This window comes from Microcebus murinus, chromosome 2 (genome assembly GCF_040939455.1).
Source record: "Microcebus murinus isolate Inina chromosome 2, M.murinus_Inina_mat1.0, whole genome shotgun sequence".
Lineage (NCBI taxonomy): Eukaryota > Metazoa > Chordata > Mammalia > Primates > Cheirogaleidae > Microcebus > Microcebus murinus.
Genome location: NC_134105.1, coordinates 1964109 through 1982210, shown reverse-complemented (window position 1 = coordinate 1982210; position 18102 = coordinate 1964109). Strand labels below are relative to the sequence as shown.

Sequence of the window (18102 nt, the reverse complement as noted above, 5' to 3'; positions counted from 1 at the left end):
GAATGCAAAGGTATTTTCTATTTGAAAATCAATAAATGTAGTTCGCTGCAATAACAGCTTAAAGGAGGAAAACCATGTAGCAGTTGATGCAGAACAAGCATTCAACAATATTTGGCATCCATTTATGATAAAAACTCTGAGGAAACTAGCAGTAGAAGAAAACTTTTTCAACTTGATCAATAGTATCTACAAAAATGGCTTAGCTAACCTCATACGTATTGATGAAAAAACTGAATGCTTTCCTCCTACGATTAGGAACAAGTGAAGGATGTCCACTCATGGCATTCAACGTCCTAGTCAACATTGTACTAGAAGTTCTCGCCAGTGCGATAAATCAGGAAAATAAAAGACATGCACATTCAAAGGAAGAAATACAATTGTCCTTATTTGCAAATAACACGATCATCTCTGTAAAAGATCCCAAGGAATCCACAAAAAGAACCTCCTAGAATGAATGAGTTTATGAGGTTGCAGGATAACACAGGAGGTCAACATGAAAAACCCAATCATATTTCTGCATACTAGAATTGGAAAGGAAAATATAAAAAAATTATTTACAAATCCCTCCCCTAAATGAAATAAATTTAGCAAAAGTATGTACAGGATCTGTATGCTGGAAACTATAAAACTTTCCTTTTGCTGGATGTCACCGTGGTTACCCTCAGGTGAAATCAAAGAACACCTGTATAACTGGAGAGACGTAAATAGCTTTATGTGTTGGAAGACTCAACGTAGTAAAGATGCCAGTTCTTCCCAAAATTGATCTATAGATTTTCCACAGTTTCAATCAAAATCCCAGCAGGATGTTTTTTTTGTAGATATAGCTGGCTCTAAAATTTATATGAAAAGGCTGAGGAATTGGAAGAGTCAAAACAGCTTTAAAAAAGAACAATAAAGTTGGAGGAATCACACGACACATTTAGAAACTTGCCATAAAACTGTGTTAATCAATACAGAGTGCTGTTGGTCAAGGGATTGGCATGTAGAGAGTCCAGAAATAAATCATGGTTTGGAAGTGCCTTATAAATTTAAATACGCCTATGTCATATGACCTAGCAGTCCTGCTCTTGGAGAAACGAAAACTTATGTTCACACAGAAACCGCGCAGCAGTGTTAGTAGCAGCTTTATTTATAATCGCCCAAGCTGAAAACAACCCAGCGCTTTTAAATGGGGGAGTGGATGAATGAACTGTGGTACGTGCTTACGACAGCGTTACTCAGTAATGAAAGGAACTGAGTACTGCTGTGTCTGCCACAACTTGGGTGAGTCTCACCAGCGTATGTTAAACGGAAGCAGCCAGTCTCAGAAGTGGCGTATCACATGTTCCTGTTCATGTGACGTTCACATGACGTTCACAAGGCTGCGGTGCCGGGAAGCGGCCAGTGTCGCCAGGAGGGCCGTGTGGGGACCGCTTTGTGGTGTTGGGGTGGCTGTTTCCTGACTGTGGGGCTGGTTACAGGGATCCAGACGTGTTAAAACAGGCAGAACCATACACCATAAGAAAGTCAATTTCCCGTAGGTTAATTCAAAACGCATGCAAAACTTGAGAGGTACTGTGATTTTTCCTTGGGTCAGGGTCATCCCATGATGATGTGGTCTTCAGAGTTTTTAGTGCCACAGCCGATTGTTTTCTGCTCAGAAAACTGCTTGATTATAGTCTTAGAACAGGTGGCTTTGGAAATCTTTGATTTTACCTAGACTTTGTTTGAAGGCTGATGTGTTGTTCTGGTTGAATTATTCTGACGAAAGAGTGCTGATGAAGGGAGTGGCTGTCATTGCTCTTGTTGTGGTCCGCCCTAGGTGAAGCAGGTGGAGTCCGGAACAGTCCAGTTCCAGTTCTCCATGGGCTCAGAAGAACACCTGGACTCACCCCCCGAGCTCGTCAACGGTCCCGCGGTCGAGCGGCAGCCCGCCAGGAAACCACCCACGTCTCCTGCAAGTAAGTGTCCCCAGACAGCTGACTTTCCCAGCACACGGCATGGCTTCCATCTGTTCCCGAGGAGGGATACTCAGTCCAGTACAATAATCATCACAGATTGCTTCACTTGGAATCACTTAGCTGGGTTAGTGCTTAGCACAGAGGTGTAGAGTTGGACGGTGATAAAGTGTGGGCCAGCCATGTGTCACCTGTGCTTCAGCCAGGGGTCAGCTCAGTTGCTTGACAGCTCCTGGACTGAGCACCTGTGGCTTGTTCTATCAGTGACGCCTAAAAGGGCATGTCACATGGTGCTCTGCAAACGTGGGGTCCAAGAGTTAAAGGTTGGCTGCCAGCCATGGACTGCCAGCCCTGTTTTGCACTATTAGTGTAGCTGTCTTTCTTCTCACCCTGAAGCACTGTCTGTGAGTTGTGAATCTGTGATCTCAGTATGTGACCGTAAGAAAGGGAGTTATAACTGGCTGCAAGTAGCAAGGGCTGCCAGCAGAGGTAGAGAGCCTGCCCTGTGGAGGTGACAAGTCCACTTGCATATCGGTGGTTGAAGAACTACTGTGGTTGTCAGTTCAGTACCTGGTTGGCTGGGCATCTTCTGTGGCCAGTACCCTGCCTCAGTGCCTCTTGTTTAGACCAGTGTCCAGATGGAGAATTCCATCTATGGTGAGGTGGGGGGCAACAGGGAAAAGGGCAGAAATCTGCCCTGAATGAGTACTGAGCCTTGGCTCTGGGGTTCTGGAGATCTCACCAGCTGAAAGAAAATTCTAGGACCCCTAGATCACAGGTGATTAGTCTTTTTTTTTCTCCTGGTTCCAAGTGGAAAGATAGGGAATGGACCAGTGTATAATCCCGTGGTGGGGAGTGTCGTGTGCCTCCATCCTCCTGGTGGCTCTACTCTAGCGAGTGACGCCCAGGTGTTCCGGGGGGACTCACGCTCGTTCTCTGCTCAGCTGCGGCTCCTGAGTCCTGGCACAGAGGGGCCAGCGAATCTGTGACTTGGGAGTGATTTTCTTTGAGAGCTAAGATTCTAGGTTATGGAAACTGGTCTTGTTGAATTTAAGTTTACAGTTAGTGGGAGCAGTGCATTTATTTCTTTGGCCTAGAACTTGATATGCTGACCTCCACTTTCAAGGTCTCTCAGGATTTTCTGAGATATCTGAAAATGTTCAGGTACCAAAACTTGGTTGATTTCTTTGGGACAAACTACATCTTCAAGTATTTTCCTTCTTTTCACAGAGGCAGTGCACTTGATGGTTTTAATTGTTTTGCTCTTTCAGTTTTTGAATTTTGTGCTTACCAGATTGTTCTCAGGATTTCTGTTTGTCACCGATGTGCACGTTAATAATCCACCTTATGTAAATGGCACTTCAGTGCACAGTGCCCCTTATACTTGAGTATTGCCAGGGTGTCTTCTAGAATCCCTGGCGAGTGGTGGGTGACAGGCATGTATTTTCTGTCAGAGTCGGTTTAGAATACATTTCCAATTTTATTTGATAAAGTTGAATGCATTGAGGGATAAGGCACATAATTTAAAAATACTAGACAAAGAGTCAAATTTATTTCCAGCCCATTCCCTGCTTTAAATCTGGTATCTTTCCTTCTTTGACATATATCCATAGTTAACATTTTAAAAATAAAACAAATAATCTTTAAGAAACATAAATATGAAAGCTAGAATCCTAGATTATAAACTAAGTATAGCTTATAACTAGATACAAACATGATTATAGTCATCCCTCGGTATCAATCGAGGGTTGGTTCCAGGACCCCTGAGGATACCAAAATCCACAGATGCCCAAGTCCTTACATAAAATATATTTGCATATAACCCGCACCCATCTTCTGTGTGCTTTAAATCATCTCTAAATTACTTACAATACCTAATACAATGTACATGCTCTAAATAGTTGTTACACTGTATTGTTTAGGAGATAAAGACAAGAAAAAGGTCTGTACATATTCAGTACAGACACAACCATTCTTTTCCCAAATATTTTCAGTCTCTGGTTGGTTGAATCCATGGATGCGGAGGCTGACTGTACTCTGACTTTTCGTTAAGTTCCTTCAAAGGACAGTAGTAGTATATAATCAACATAGTTTGCCCATATCTGTACAAATACCTGAGTAATTTCCTTTAGAATGAACTTGTACAGCTAGCTTTAAGGGAAAAATATAATTGCCTTTTCTGGAAAGGTATTTTCAAATGTTTAAATTATGATACAGTTGTGTAGCACTGGAAACAAAGCTGGTAGTTACGTTTGAAGACCTTCTAATCAAATTAGTTATAAATTCTGATGGAATCACTCCACTGTTGGGCTTCTTTGAGGCTGGGTCAATTGTGGATGTCGTCTGTGGGCTTTGGTTTTACTTCTCTGGTTGCCCGCCTGTTTTGATGCGGGGAATGGAGGAGATTTAAAAAATCTAGTTTGCTGCTACCTCCACTCTCCCAGAATTGTTCTTTAATTGTTTATTTTATTTTATTTTATTTTTTTGCTTGGGGCTCATTGAGCTTCTTGGATCGCTGGATTTATAGTTTTTTTCATCATATTTATAAGAATTTTGCTCATTATTTCTTCAAACATTTTTGTGTCTTCCTCTCTCATCCTCTCCTTTGGGATCTCTAATTTCAGGTGTATCGGGCTGCTAGGAATTGCCTCACAGCTCACTGATGTTCTGTTCACTTTTATTTATAATTATTTTTTCTCTGGATGCTTCATTTTAGATAGTTTCTATTGCTGTGTCTTCAAGTTCACCCATCTTTTCCTCTGCAGTGTCTGATCTGCAATTAATACCATTCAGTGTATTTTTCATCTTGGATGGTCGCCATCTCTAGTAGTTCTATTTGGGTTTATGTTGTATCTTCCAGCTCTTGACTTAATATGTTTGGTGTTCCCTCTAGCTTTTTGAACACATGCAATACGGCTTTAAATATTTTAATATCCTTGTTTGCTAATTATAATACCTTTGTGAGTTCTGAATCAGTTCCGATTGATTGATTTTAACCTAATTTGGGTTGTATTTTTCTACCTCTTTGCATGTCTGATAATTTTTTATTAGATTTTCCAGATATTGGGAATTTTCTCATACAGGGAGCTGAATATTTTGTATTTGATAAATATTCTTAAGCTTTGAAAATTGATCATGTTTGGTCTTGCCCTTAAGATTCGTTATGTTGGACCAGATCAGCATTTAGTCCAGGGCTGATTGATTATTCCCTACTAAGATGACAAGACCCTTTTGAGTACTGTGCCCAGTGTCCTGTGAATGATGAGGTTTGCCAGTTGGCTGAAGGGAGTGGGCACTACGTCTGGTCCTGTGAACACCAGGTACCGTTCACTGTAATCCTTTCTGGTGGTGCTTTCTCTGGCCTCGAGTGTTTTCCTGATCAGCATGCTACTGGCTGCTAGAGGGGCCCTCTGTAAATGGCCAGGGTCCTCATCCTGCCTGGTGTGAGCTTGCTGAACTCGGTAAGCAAGGGCAGTTGTAGGACTCCCCTATTTTTTTTCCCTGTCCCTCATGATGACTTCCTTTGATGCCTGAAGTCACTGTCTTGAAAACCATTGTTTTCCATATTTGTGTGGTTTAAAAACAAATTATTTCAGTTGAGCGGTCACCGTTACCCCATCTCGGCCGGAAGTGGAAGTCTGAGCGTTGTTAGTGGTTTCCAGGCTATTACGTCCGCTACCCCCGGGGCTGAGAGTCGGGTGGTTTTAAAGCTGCTCGTGGCTGTGCGTGCTGCTCGCGATTCACTGGTCGTACCAGGTGCTCTCGTGACCTTGAGTCTTCGCTCACGTTGTCTGTCTGGAATATATTTCCCCTTTGTACTGCATTTGTTTTCCTTTAAGATATATTCTTTTCACTGGAATAACACTCTTAACTTTCTGAAAAGAAAAAAAAAAGATATATTCTGTTTCTTTTTTTAATTAAAAAAATACCTAGTCAAGAACAGCCAAGGCAATTTTGAAGAAGAAGGGGGGCTTCGTTTTTCTTTTCTTTTTTTTTTTTTTTTTTTGAGACAGAGTCTCACTTTGTTGCCCAGGCTAGAGTGAGTGCCGTGGCGTCAGCCTGGCTCACAGCAACCTCAAACTCCTGGGTTCAAGCAATCCTGCTGCCTCAGCCTCCCAAGTAGCTGGGACTACAGGCATGTGCCACTATGCCCGGCTAATTTTTTTTCTATATATATTAGTTGGCCAATTAATTTTCTTTCTATTTATAGTAGAAACGGGGTCTCACTCTTGCTCAGGCTGGTTTCGAACTCCTGACCATGAGCAATCCGCCCGCCTCGGCCTCCCAGAGTGCTAGGATTACAGGTGTGAGCCACTGTGCCCTGTAGGCTTCGTTTTTCTTAATTTGCAGACTTACCATAAAGTTAGGGGATCTAGAACAGTATGGCATCGATGCAGAGGTAGGTAAATAGATGGTGGGGCAAAGTGTAAAGTGTGATCTGTGATGACTTACAGCTAGGGAGTGTCTTCATTTCCTATTGCTGCTATAAGAAATCACTACGAACTTAGTGACTTAAAACAATAGGAACTTTTTATCTTACAATTCTGGAGATCAGATGTCCGAAATGGGTCTCACAGGCTGGAATCAAGGTCTCAGCAGGGCTCTGCCCCAGGTCTCTTCCAGGGGCTTTAGGGAAGACTCCATTTCCTCTAGCTGCTGGAGGCTGCCCACGCCCCTTGGCCCGTCCTCCACCTTCACAGGCATCTTCACGTCCTTCTTGGCGCTGGCCGTCTCGTCTCCCTTTCACTTACAAGGACCGTGGTGAGCATGTTGGACATTCAGATAATCTAGGATAATCTCCCATCCCAAGGCCAGCTGATTAGCAACCTTGATGCCGCTGTCAACGTAACGTATTTGCAGGTTCTGGGGATTAGGATGTGTCACCTTGGGTCGGGGAGCAGTGATGGTGCACAGGGAGTGAGGACGGAGCGAGCCGTCGGTGCGTGGTGCTGGCCCGCTATCCACGTGGGAAACACGGATTTTAACCCCAATTTCATGTCACGTATAAAAAAGAAATTCCAGATGGACTAAAAACCAACACTTTAGAAATTTTAGAAAATTTTAGAATTAGAAGATTAGAAAAAAAAGATTATAGCAAGAGCTCCTCCAAATCAATAAAAAACAGATTAACACCAAGAAAGAAAAATGGGCAAAGGATACAAAGAGGGAATTTATAGAGAAGAAACCAGATTAATCAATAAACATATGAAAAAGTGCTCAGTTTCACTGGTAATCAGAGAAATGCAAAATAAAATGAGAAATCATTTCATACCCCTCATACTGGAAAAATCTAGCTGTCTAACAGCATGAAGGTTAACGAGGATGTGGTTAAAGAGAAACTCTTCCCGCTGTGGGAGGACCCGTGTAGCCGCTGTGAAGAGCCGTTTAGTCACGTTTGGCTGATACCTAACCACCCAGAATTGCCATTTCTGGGCACCTTAGCGAAGCCCCGGTTCATACATACGCGGAGACATGGATGAAGCTGTTCATGACAACAGTTTTTAACGGTTAAAATTTGAGAACAGTCTACTAATGCTTCCCAGTTGGGGAATGGGTAAATAAGCTGATTTACTTGGACAGTGGGATGCTGAATACCAGTTAAATGAACGAAGTAGATCTCTACCCGTCATTATGGATAAATCTTCACAACATTATGTTGAAAGGCGAGTTCTGACAGGAAATGTACAATATGGTAGCATTAAGTACCTTTCAGAACACTTGCAGGTATTGTTCCTGCATGCACACTTACTCACGCAGTGGTATCAGAGCAGTTACTTACGTCTCTGTCCCCAGAGACAGTTACTTATGTCTCTGTGCCAGGTAATTTATTAGGCCCCTGTCCTTGTGGAGCTTTAAAAAGAGACAATACAGGCCGGGCGTGGTGGCTCATGCCTGTAATCCTAGCACTCTGGGAGGCTGAGGCAGGCGGATTGCTCGAGGTCAGGAGTTCAAATCCAGCCTGAGCGAGACCCCATCTCTACTAAAAATAGAAAGAATTTAATTGGCCAACTAAAAATATATATACAAAAAATCAGCCGGGCATGGTGGCGCATACCTGTAGTCCCAGCTACTCGGGAGGCTGAGGCAGCAGGATTGCTTGAGCCCAGGAGTTTGAGGTTGCTGTGAGCCAGGCTGACACCACAGCACTCACTGTAGCCTGGGCAACAAAGTGAGACTCTGTCTCAGGAAAAAAAAAAAAAAGAGACAGCACACAAATATGTTAGGAGCAAAAGGAATGACATGCTGCTCTGGTGAGGGTGTTGCTGGTGGAGGGAGCTGTGCATGTGTGGGGACAGGGAGCATGTAAGGCCTCTCCATGTCTCCTGCTCAGTGTTGCTGTGAACCTAAAAAACTGCTCTGAAAATAAAGTATATTAGAGAGGAGAATGAGGTGAGAGAGAGAGAGCTAGCGAGTGACTTGTGGGAGCTTCACAGTTAGGCCCCTATTTGATTGACTTGTGTTCAGGATTTCTGTTCCTATTTCTGTTTCTGTAACCGAGCTTCGTCCATGGCAGAGGTCGGCAAACTTTATCTGTAAGGGCCAAACAGTAAATGTTTTAGGCTTTGTGGCCCAAATGATCTCTTTTACAGCTAATCTTTTCTGCTGGTGCACACTGAAAGCCACAGATGATATGTTAATGAGTGAACATGGCTGTGTTCCAATAAAACTTTATTGACACACACAGATTGTGTGAATTTGACTTGTGGGCTGTATTTTGCAGATCCCTCCCTGGTCTGTAGCTTTCCCTTTTGTCACGTCTTTGTCTGGAGAAAGCTGTCCCTCTTTTTCTGTGCATTAAAATGGCTTAAACAAAAGGCAGGACCTGCTTCTTAAAGGCCTAATAAAACTTCCCTGTGAAACCATCGGGAATCTGATTCCTTTTGAAGGTATCTTTGACAACCATTTAAATTTATGGTTATTTGTCTATTTATATTTTCTACCTCATCTTGGAATACTTTTGGGATCATATTCCTCTATCAAAATAGTCAATTTTGTTTAGTTTACAAAGATGTTGGAATAAAGTTGTATCTAATTTATAAAATTCTGATTTGTATCTATGACTGTATTTCATTTCTCATTCCTTATATTTTGAGGGGCTCTCCCTTTTTTGGTCAGGCTTACCAAAGATTTGTACATTTCATTAGTCTCTTCAAAGAATCAGCCATTGGTTTTACTTATTGGTTGTCTTGTTCTTAAGTTTCTAATTTTATCTTAATTTTATATGCTTTTATGTTTATTAATTCTCTTAATTTCTTCAAGTTTTTATTTTTTATTTTTTTGTAGAGACAGGTTCTCATTCTTGCTCAGGCTGGGTTTGAAATCCTAACCTCGAGCAATCCGCCCGCCTCGGCCTCCCAGAGTGGTAGAATTACAGGCGTGAGCCACTGTGCCCAGCCTATTTCTTCAAGTTTTTAAGAAGTCGAATGCTTAGCTTATTTTCCATTGATCTTGTTTAATAATAAAAATATTTAAGGTTTTACAATTTTCTTCCAAGTATATTTTGGACCCCATTTCATAGATTTTGACTTGTAGTGTTATTCCCTAAATTATTGATTTCAATTTTCATTTCCTTTTAACTGAGACTTTGGAAGTGTTTTAAAATGGTCACACATTAAAAAAATACTTGAAACTAGGCACAGTGGCATGGGCCTGTAGACCCAGCTACTTGGGAGGCTGAGGTGGGAGGATGACTTAAGCCCAGGAGTTTGAGACCAACCTGGGCAACATAGCAAGATCCTGTCTTGCTGTGTTGCCCAGGTATGATGTATCCGTTAAACTTTTCTTGCCCTTTCTTATGGACACTTCCACTCATCTTTAAAGCCCAGCTCATGGGTCTTGTCCATGTCAGTCAGAGCTTTGTCTATAGCATCCCATAGCCCTTTCTAGATACTACTTTGTATTTTATATAGTTGTGCATTGTCTACATTCCTTCTTTCCCCCACTGTTCTTAGGGTGTGTCAGTCAGGTTTGCTATAGTAACAAATAATCCCCAACTCTCGGTGGTTTAAAATCAAAAGGTTCATTTCTTACTCTCGCTGCATGTCTGTTGGGGTTGGTGGCAGATAGATCCAGGTGGCAGCTGTCAACTGGAGTATTTGCTGGGCTGCACCAGCACGAAAGGGAGGCCTCACGCAGACCTTGTTCCATCAGGTAAGGCTCTGGCCCAGAAATGACAACCGTCGCTGAGACCTCACTGGCCAAAGGCATCCACATGCCCGCCCTCTCCCCTGCAGGGGGACTGGGACCTGCCCAGCCTGTGCCCAGCAGGTAAAGCGGTGCTGACGTTGGGTGCAGATATTCGCGCCACTCTGGAGACCATCCTAGGAGCGGCTCACAAGCGGGACTGGGTTTCATTCATCTTTACGTTGCCCAGCAGGGTCCTGGCCCGCAGCAAAGCGTTCAGTGCGTGTTCGTAGAGTAAATGAATTAATCAGAACTCTTCTGTGTACCAGGGATAGAAAGCCAACGAAAAATAAGAGAGGGAATTTATTGGCTGGGGTGACAGAAAAGCCCAGAGGTAAGAGCTGATGTTAGGTGTGGCTTGATCCCAGTTCTCAGATGATGTCATTAAGACTGTCTGTCTGTCTGTTCGCCCTGTCCCCTCCCCTTTAAGCTCTCTTCTTCAGTGCCCACTTCCTTCCAGCTAGAGTCTCTCCGTGTGGTAACCCCAGGAGCTCCGGCCGGGGTGGGCCTTGCAACCCCGACAGAAAGCACTGGCTTCCCTCACTTGTTCCAGTGGGAGCCTTAGATGGAGCCCCCTTGATCTGCTGTGTCGCTTGCCTTAACCCTGTAATGACAGATGGGGAGGGGGGTCCTGGGTCACACACCCTCTCTTGGTGTGGAGGCTGGGCCCATCTCTGACTGTGTGGCCGAGGGCTGGGAGGAAAGCCATCGGAAGCGAGATGGATTCGGGCTGGGCGAGAGCGGCAGACGTCGGTCGCCCCATGGGTTGAGGGGCCTGGTCTTCTGGTTCCAAGTCCTGAGTCTCCCCCGACATTCTGCTGCTTCAATTGCAGCGTTGCATTTCAGTTCTTCCTGCACCGTGCCGGCAGCAGGTGAGTAGACATGACTGGTTCCGTCACTCTTCCCACTGTTTGAGAAGGACACAGACAGATAAGAGCAACGTGTCTTCCAGAAGCCCGATGTCCAGACCCCTGGGCGGGAGGCTGGGCCCCGGGGGAAGAGTGACTGCAGGAGGCCAGACGTGCGTGGGCTCCAGCGAGTGCCGTTGAGTCAGGAGAGGGGCCCCCAAGCGGGGATCCCCACAGAGGCAGCTTGCTTTGGGGCTCCTGATTTTTCCTGTGACCCACTATGGCAGGCGTCTTTCTGGATGACTGGCTGGGGGCGTGGTTATTTTCCTGTGTGTAGGGCACAGGAGCAGCAGTTTGACTTCTTAAGATGCAGAGCTGTTGGGTACACAGACTTTTTAGTTCCCTACCCAAAGATTTACTGTTATGTCCTTGGCAGAGAGGAATATACTTTGGTTACTGGCAGGATCAGGAATTGAACGGTTGCGCAAATGTGCTAGAGCAGCATAATCTATTTTTCAGTTACTGTTGAGGGACCAGCAAATCTACATGGATGGAACCTGATTTCATTTGGTTTATTTAATTTGGATTTATGGCTGCATTCACGTCATGTTAATATGATCGCTTTCAGCCCAGGTTCCAAGCATTTGAAGACATTGCCTCCCAAGACCCAATATAAGAGACTTAAATATCCACTAGTGTTTAAGTTATGATGGAAACTTTTCATACTTCGGTATTTTACCACTTATATGGTTCCTTTGGAAATCTTAATGATATGTGGCTGTCACTTTAAGTGAGGTACTTTGGCTCTCTGTTATGAATAACCACTTTTATTTTTTCTATAAAATTGCAAGAGAGCAAAGGTCCATTCATCACCCGCCATGGAAGGGTGCTATGGAGCCACTAGAGGGCACCCCGGCTTTGCTTTTCCGAATTTCCCTGACCCATATTTTGCTTTTGAATGTCCTCGTGGTGTCAGATTTTTGGTTTGTTTGCCATGTAGAAGGGGTCATCGCAAACATGTAATCGTGGCATTTCCCAGAATACGTGGGGTTGGATTCTTGCCGCGATTGTGCCTGCCGTGCTGGAGGCCTGTCTGGAACATTCTGGCAGGCAGCTCCCGGGGCATGAATCAGGCAATTCAGTAAGTTTATGCAGCAGGGGAGGGGAATCTTAAGGCCACCAAGTAGCTTTCCGGCCACCCCTTAACCCAGTAAGCGGCAGTTAGCGTGCAGGTCGTAGGGGGCCTTTTGCTGGAGAACGTCAGCGAGAGAGTGGGTCCGAGCAAGGCTAGGGCGGCGACCTGCTCCGGAGACGCTGGCAGTCTGGAACTGTCCCACTGCACGTGGGCCCAGGTAACCGAGGTGGGGCAGCCCTGCGCCTCGGCTGCCGAGGTCAGACTCGTGCGGCACGGAGGCCAGCGCCACCGTCATTGAGGTTTCCCTTTGTCTCTTCTTAGATTTTGCTCATTCCTGTCATGAAAGTCTTAGGAAGAATGACTTTTTACTCACAAATAGTTAGGGATAAAGGCCTTTCAAATGGGTTTGCCGCATGAATTCTTAGTGTCTGGAGTACCATTACATACTGACCCAGCCTCTATGTCCCCGGCAACGGTGGGAAGCTCCTGCTTACAGCATTCCCCGAAATCCCAGCCACTGCCTCTCTAACAGTGCGGGCCCTTCCCTCCGCTTTCCTTTCGGGACCAGCTGTTTACCCTTCTCTGCGCCGTGGCCAGCCTCTGAGGCCCCTGCCTTTGGCCCCAGTGGCGCGAGTTGCTAAGCATCAGCCTCCCCCTGCTGCCCCCTGGCTGGGCAGTTGGCCCAAGGAACTGAGCGCCGTCCTCTGTTAATGCTCCTCCTCGAGCTGCCCGCCGACTCCCCTTTCCTGGGTGGCAGTGAAGGGTCAGGAAGGCAGCTCGAAGGCCGCTCGCACTCTGGGGTGGGGCTCCGTGCTGCCCCCGTGCAGGGCCGCGTCCTGCTGGGGCGGTGGGCTGCAACGGGGGCAGTGCTGAGGGGCCCCGTCCGACTTTCTAGAGAGGACGCTGTCAGCCTCCAAGTGAGTCTCCCGCTGTGTCGGGGGCCTCTGCTGTCTCCAGCCTGGGACGATGGCTCGACGAAGACCACGGCCCCTCTTCCATTTGGCTGTGTACTTACCTTGAGATCTTTCTGTGGCCCTGGCACAGTGCAGGAGTCCGATAAAACATTTGTTGGATAAATGAATCTCTAGACGTAGGAAAGTAAAGGTGGTAAAAACACTGTCCTTCCTTTCTCCTCATTTCTATTTTTACTTTTTTATGGTTATGGCAGTGTGGCTTGTATATTGAAAAGTGCACAGCTCGAGGCGACAAAGACCCGCTCGGTGAGCCGTGGGTCTGGAGATGGGCGCTGTGCCCTGCACCCACTCGGTGAGCCGTGGGTCTGGAGATGGGCGCTGTGGCCTGCACCCGCTCGGTGAGCCGTGGGTCTGGAGATGGGCGCTGTGGCCCTGCACCCACTCGGTGAGCCGTGGGTCTGGAGATGGGCGCTGTGCCCTGCACCCGCTCGGTGAGCCGTGGGTCTGGAGATGGGCGCTGTGGCCCTGCACCTGCTCGGTGAGCCGTGGGTCTGGAGATGGGCGCTGTGCCCTGCACCCGCTGGGTGAGCCGTGGGTCTGGAGATGGGCGCTGTGCCCTGCACCCGCTCGGTGAGCCATGGGTCTGTAGATGGGCGCTGTGGCCTGCACCCGCTCGGTGAACCGTGGGTCTGGAGATGGGCGCTGTGGCCCTGCACCTGCTCGGTGAACTGTGGGTCTGGAAATGGGCGCTGTGGCCCTGCACCCGCTCGGTGAACTGTGGGTCTGGAGATGGGCGCTGTGGCCCTGCACCCACTCGGTGAACCGTGGGTCTGGAGATGGCGCTGTGCCCTGCACCCTGGAGCCCCCTTTTAACCTGACTGGGGAAGTGGCCCGCCTCATGCCCCAGTCCCATGCCTGTCCCCAGCTGAGAGGAAGCATCGAAGCCCAGTGCCCCCTTCTCTTGGGAGAGCCGTGTGCCCGGGGGACGAGCTCGGCTGGAGGGCTCCTTCCTGTGTTTGGCTGTGGTTTTGGTGTTATTGTTGTTCTGAGTTAGGGCTCCTTCTTGTTTTTGGCTGTGGTTTTGGTGTTATTGTTGTTCTGAGTTACAGTGTTCGTTTCTGTTCTCTACCCAGCGTAGGTAACAGTCTCCCAGGGGTAGAGAGAGGAGGCTTGGGTGTGTTCTGGGGGATTCTCACCGTGTGGCCACATTGGAGTATTATTTTCTCGCCATCTAGCCTTTGCCGCTGGACTCACCGCAGACGCTGAGTGAGAAGTGTGGGCTGGAGAAGTGTGCCCGCTCTCTCGAGTGTGGACGATCTCGTCTGTGTGCTCCTGCAGGTCCCCTCCAGGCAGAAAGCAGAGCACACGCGAGGACTCGGGTCTCTGAGCGGGTGGGACACGTGGTGGGCCGCGTGGTGGGAAGCCAGGCTGGCAGAAGCGGAGCGGACGGCTGGGACTCGTTGTCGGCGGCTCTCAGCCAGAGCGGGCCGGCGGGAGAGCAGCGGGCGTCAGGGCAGGCGATCTGCAGACAGGCCGCAGAACCCGCCGCGTGGGAAGTGTTTCCCTTCGTCTCAAGCAGTCAGGACAGAACGTTTCCAGATCGCGGTTGGCCCCGGTGCCCTGGGAGACCGCTGATGTAGTCCGTCCCCCCTCTCCTCGGGCCGGCTCTGTCGCTGAGGCTGTGCTGGCGACGCCGGGGCTCTGGGCCCTGCTGGCCGCTGAGCTGCTCAGAGCAGCGTGGGAGAGCTCGTCTCCGGGTTTCCGTGCTCCTCTTTTGAACGTCCTGGCTATCTACTGGAATCAGAGTCTTTTGGTGGCCTGGCCAGATGCCGATTCCACCTCCCAGCGAGGAGCCCAGCCTTCTGGAACCCGTCTGGCCTGTGAGCAGGGGCCTCCTTGCCTGGGGAGGTGCGGCTGGAGCTGCCGTGAAAGCTCAGTTTTCCGTCCTGTGCTGACTGGTGTTACTGGTTCACCCAGGAGCGTGTTCACCTTGTAGTGACCATCAAACTAAAAATTAATTCATTTTAGATTATACAGGTAACGTACGAATATGTGCTTACTAACACGTATAAGGGTGTGCTCATAGCCACTTCACATTTCATACCGTTCCAAGGATGTCCGTGAATTTACCAGCATACTTGCGTACACGGGTGGTTTTCTTTCTTTTTTGTCTTTGATGTTGTCAACCTAAAATGAGCCACAGAGACCGGCTCTCCAAAGAGGGTATGTGGGAATAGCAGGGCGTCGCGGTCTGGGGTACGTATGCTTGCTGTGTCAGGCCATCGGTGCATCCGAGGTGGCCGGGGCCAAGGGGAAGCTTTTGCAGACAAAAAGGAGAGCGTCAGCTGTTCTGAAACAAAGACCGCCGGCCACAGGGGGCTTGTTGCAGGAGTCGCGTCAGCTCGTTGGTGGGGACGGCCGCTGTCAGGCACCGTCCTGGTGCAAGGTGCTCATCTGGAAGACAGCGGTTTTGAGGAATTCTTTGCACTGTTCCCTCCTAGGCACCCGTGCTCGAGGACCCCCCCTTCAGGGCCTCCTGGCCCCGTCTTGCCGGGGTGTGGCATAAGTGACTCCGTTTTGGTACGGATAGCTTCTGCAGGGCAGACGGGATTGCCCTGCGCAAACTGCTTGTTAGCTGGCTGTTTTTACTCTGTAACTCGACGTGGCCACCTTCTCAGGTCAGCACACATAGGCCAACCTCTTCCCTTCCAGTTGCTTCCATGCCCGCATCGGACGTGCCGGGTTTTATTTGGGTGCTCCCGTTGTCGGGGGCACCTGCATCACTGCTGGCGTCCTGCTGCTCTCCGCAGAGCTGCCGCAGAGGGCCTGCGAGGACGTTCTTTTGCACGTGCCCTTGTGCCCACGTGCGCGCTGCCCGGTGGCTCAGTTTTGCTGGCCCAGAAAGTTCCCAGCGTGTTCTTCGGCAGGAATTGGGTTTGCCAGTGAGACTCCCCTTGTGGCTTTGGGAGCCTCTCGGAGGAAGGGAAGTGGGTGCTGTGTGGAGGACACGGTGTTCTCCGGGCAGCACTGTTCCTGGAGGTTGAGAAGCAACTTAACCAATGACCACATATGAGACATTAAAACGGGAAGACTGGCCGCGCGCGGTGGCTCACGCCTGTAATCCTAGCACTCCAAGGCAGGAAGATCACTCAAGGACAGGAGTTCAAGACCAGCCTGAGCAAGATCGAGATGCTGTCTCTACTAAAAATAGAAAGAAATTAGCCAGACAACTAAAAATATATAGAAAAAAAAAATTAGCCGGGCATGGTGGCGCATGCCTGTAGTCCCAGCTACTCGGGAGGCTGAGGCAGGAAGGATCGCTTGAGCCCAGGAGTGTGAGGTTGCTGTGATTACACCACTGCACTCTAGCCTGGGCAACAGAGCAAGACTCTGTCTCAAAAACAAAAACAAAAACAAAAAAAACCCAAGAAGACTGGAAATGGGGCATTTTGTGGTGTGTTTCCTCTCAGCCTGTGCTTCGCTGGGATATGTGGGTTTGGCCCTGTCAGCGCCGGGCTGACCAGCGAGTGTCTTTTTAAATGGCTGCCAAAGACTCTTGTAGGCTGTTTTGCTCTCTTAGAGGAGAAAATTGCATGATAAGCCATGATATGAAGAATTACCTGAAAAAACATGTCACATGATACCCAAATTTGAGACTATGGGGAGAAGAAAGTGCATGCGTGAAGTCTTGATGTGCTTCGATGGTCTAACTCTGCATCCAGGTTTACTCGCCCGCAGGACGCACAGAGGGTGTGCTCCTAAGTGCCGGCTTCCTCTTGGCCGAAGATAATGGAGCCATTCCCTGCAATTTTCCCTCATTACCAAAATCAGCCTGCGGAGTTTTCAGAGTCCCTGTTTAGGGTGGAATGAACTAGCATTCTGCCGGCTGCTTTCCTGTGTCATCCTTTAGGCTGTGTTTGAGAGGTGGGCAGTGGGTTGCTGCGTGGAGCTCTACACTGTCTGTAGAAGATGCTCGAGGAATCTGGGGAGAGGTACACAGTTTTCATTGTTTTTTCAAGACAGGGTCTTGCTCTGTTGCCCAGGCTAGAGTGCAGTGGCACGATCATAGCTCACTGCTATCTCCAACTCCTGGGCTCCAGTGATCCTCCTGCCTCAGCCTCCCAAGTAGCTGGGACTACAGGTGCACATCTCCACGCCTGGCTAATTTTTCTATTTTTTTTTAACAGAGATGGGGTCTCGCTTTTGCTCAGCCTGGTCTTGAACTCTTGGCCTCCCAGAGTGCTAGGATTACACGCATGAGCCACCACACCTGGCCTGAGAACAGTTGGGTCTCAGCAGAATCCTCATCTACATTTTGCTTCTAGTGCAATTATTTTTTTCCTGGGGAAGTAGCTTGCTAGATGATTTGCTAACTCCCAGCAAAGGACTGCCCGGGAGGTGGCTGGACTGTGCGCCGTGCCCTCGGAGGGGCGGCTGGATCATCTGAGGTGTGGCGGTTCCCTCTGGCCTGGCTCCCATAGCCTTCCCCGTACCTCCACTCCCGCCCTACCCGCAAGCCCTCAGCGGGGGTCCCCTGGATCCCTCAGCCGGGAAGGACCTGCAGTTGTCAGGTGGATTCTGGAAGCAGCTGGAAGAGGCCTGGGTGGCGTGCTGCTCTGGTGGTTACAGCGGCATGGGGTTTGGGGTGGTGCTTCATGGATCCAGTTCCTCCTTGGTAGACAGCCTTTTCTGTTGGCATTTTTGTCTTTTTGTGATTCAGATTAGAACGAGAAGTGGGTGGGTATTCTCTATCCAGAGCACATAGGATTTGAAATCATGGATATCTGGGTTACTCATGTGATTGGCAGGTACTGAATGCCTGCCCTGTGCTGTGTGCCATGTGGATTTGGGATTCCAGGTCGTGTGAGAGATTCCTTTGCTTGACATTCATGGCAAACATGGGCCGTGCAGGGACTCTGGCTGCAGAGGCCACAGGGGAGGGAGGGGGGTCCAGGGCAGACAGCCGGGAGCAGGGACATGGGCGAGCCTGGGGGCCGTGTGAGGGTGACAGAGGCGGGCAGGGCCGTGGGGGGAGACCCAGTTTCTTAGGACGTCCAGGTTATCATGGAAGTCCAGTGGGGGTG

General features: G+C 48.4%; 1 protein-coding gene across 1 annotated transcript in view; it reads left to right on the top strand.

Annotated features, from left to right (window-relative positions):
- NPHP4 (nephrocystin 4) overlaps nt 1-18102 on the top strand; it is a 122419-nt gene that overhangs the window by 63787 nt on the left and 40530 nt on the right. The window contains exon 11 of the mRNA XM_075993418.1: nt 1802-1940. Within this exon, the coding sequence (XP_075849533.1) occupies nt 1802-1940 (139 nt within the window). The remainder of the gene's footprint in view (nt 1-1801; nt 1941-18102) is intronic.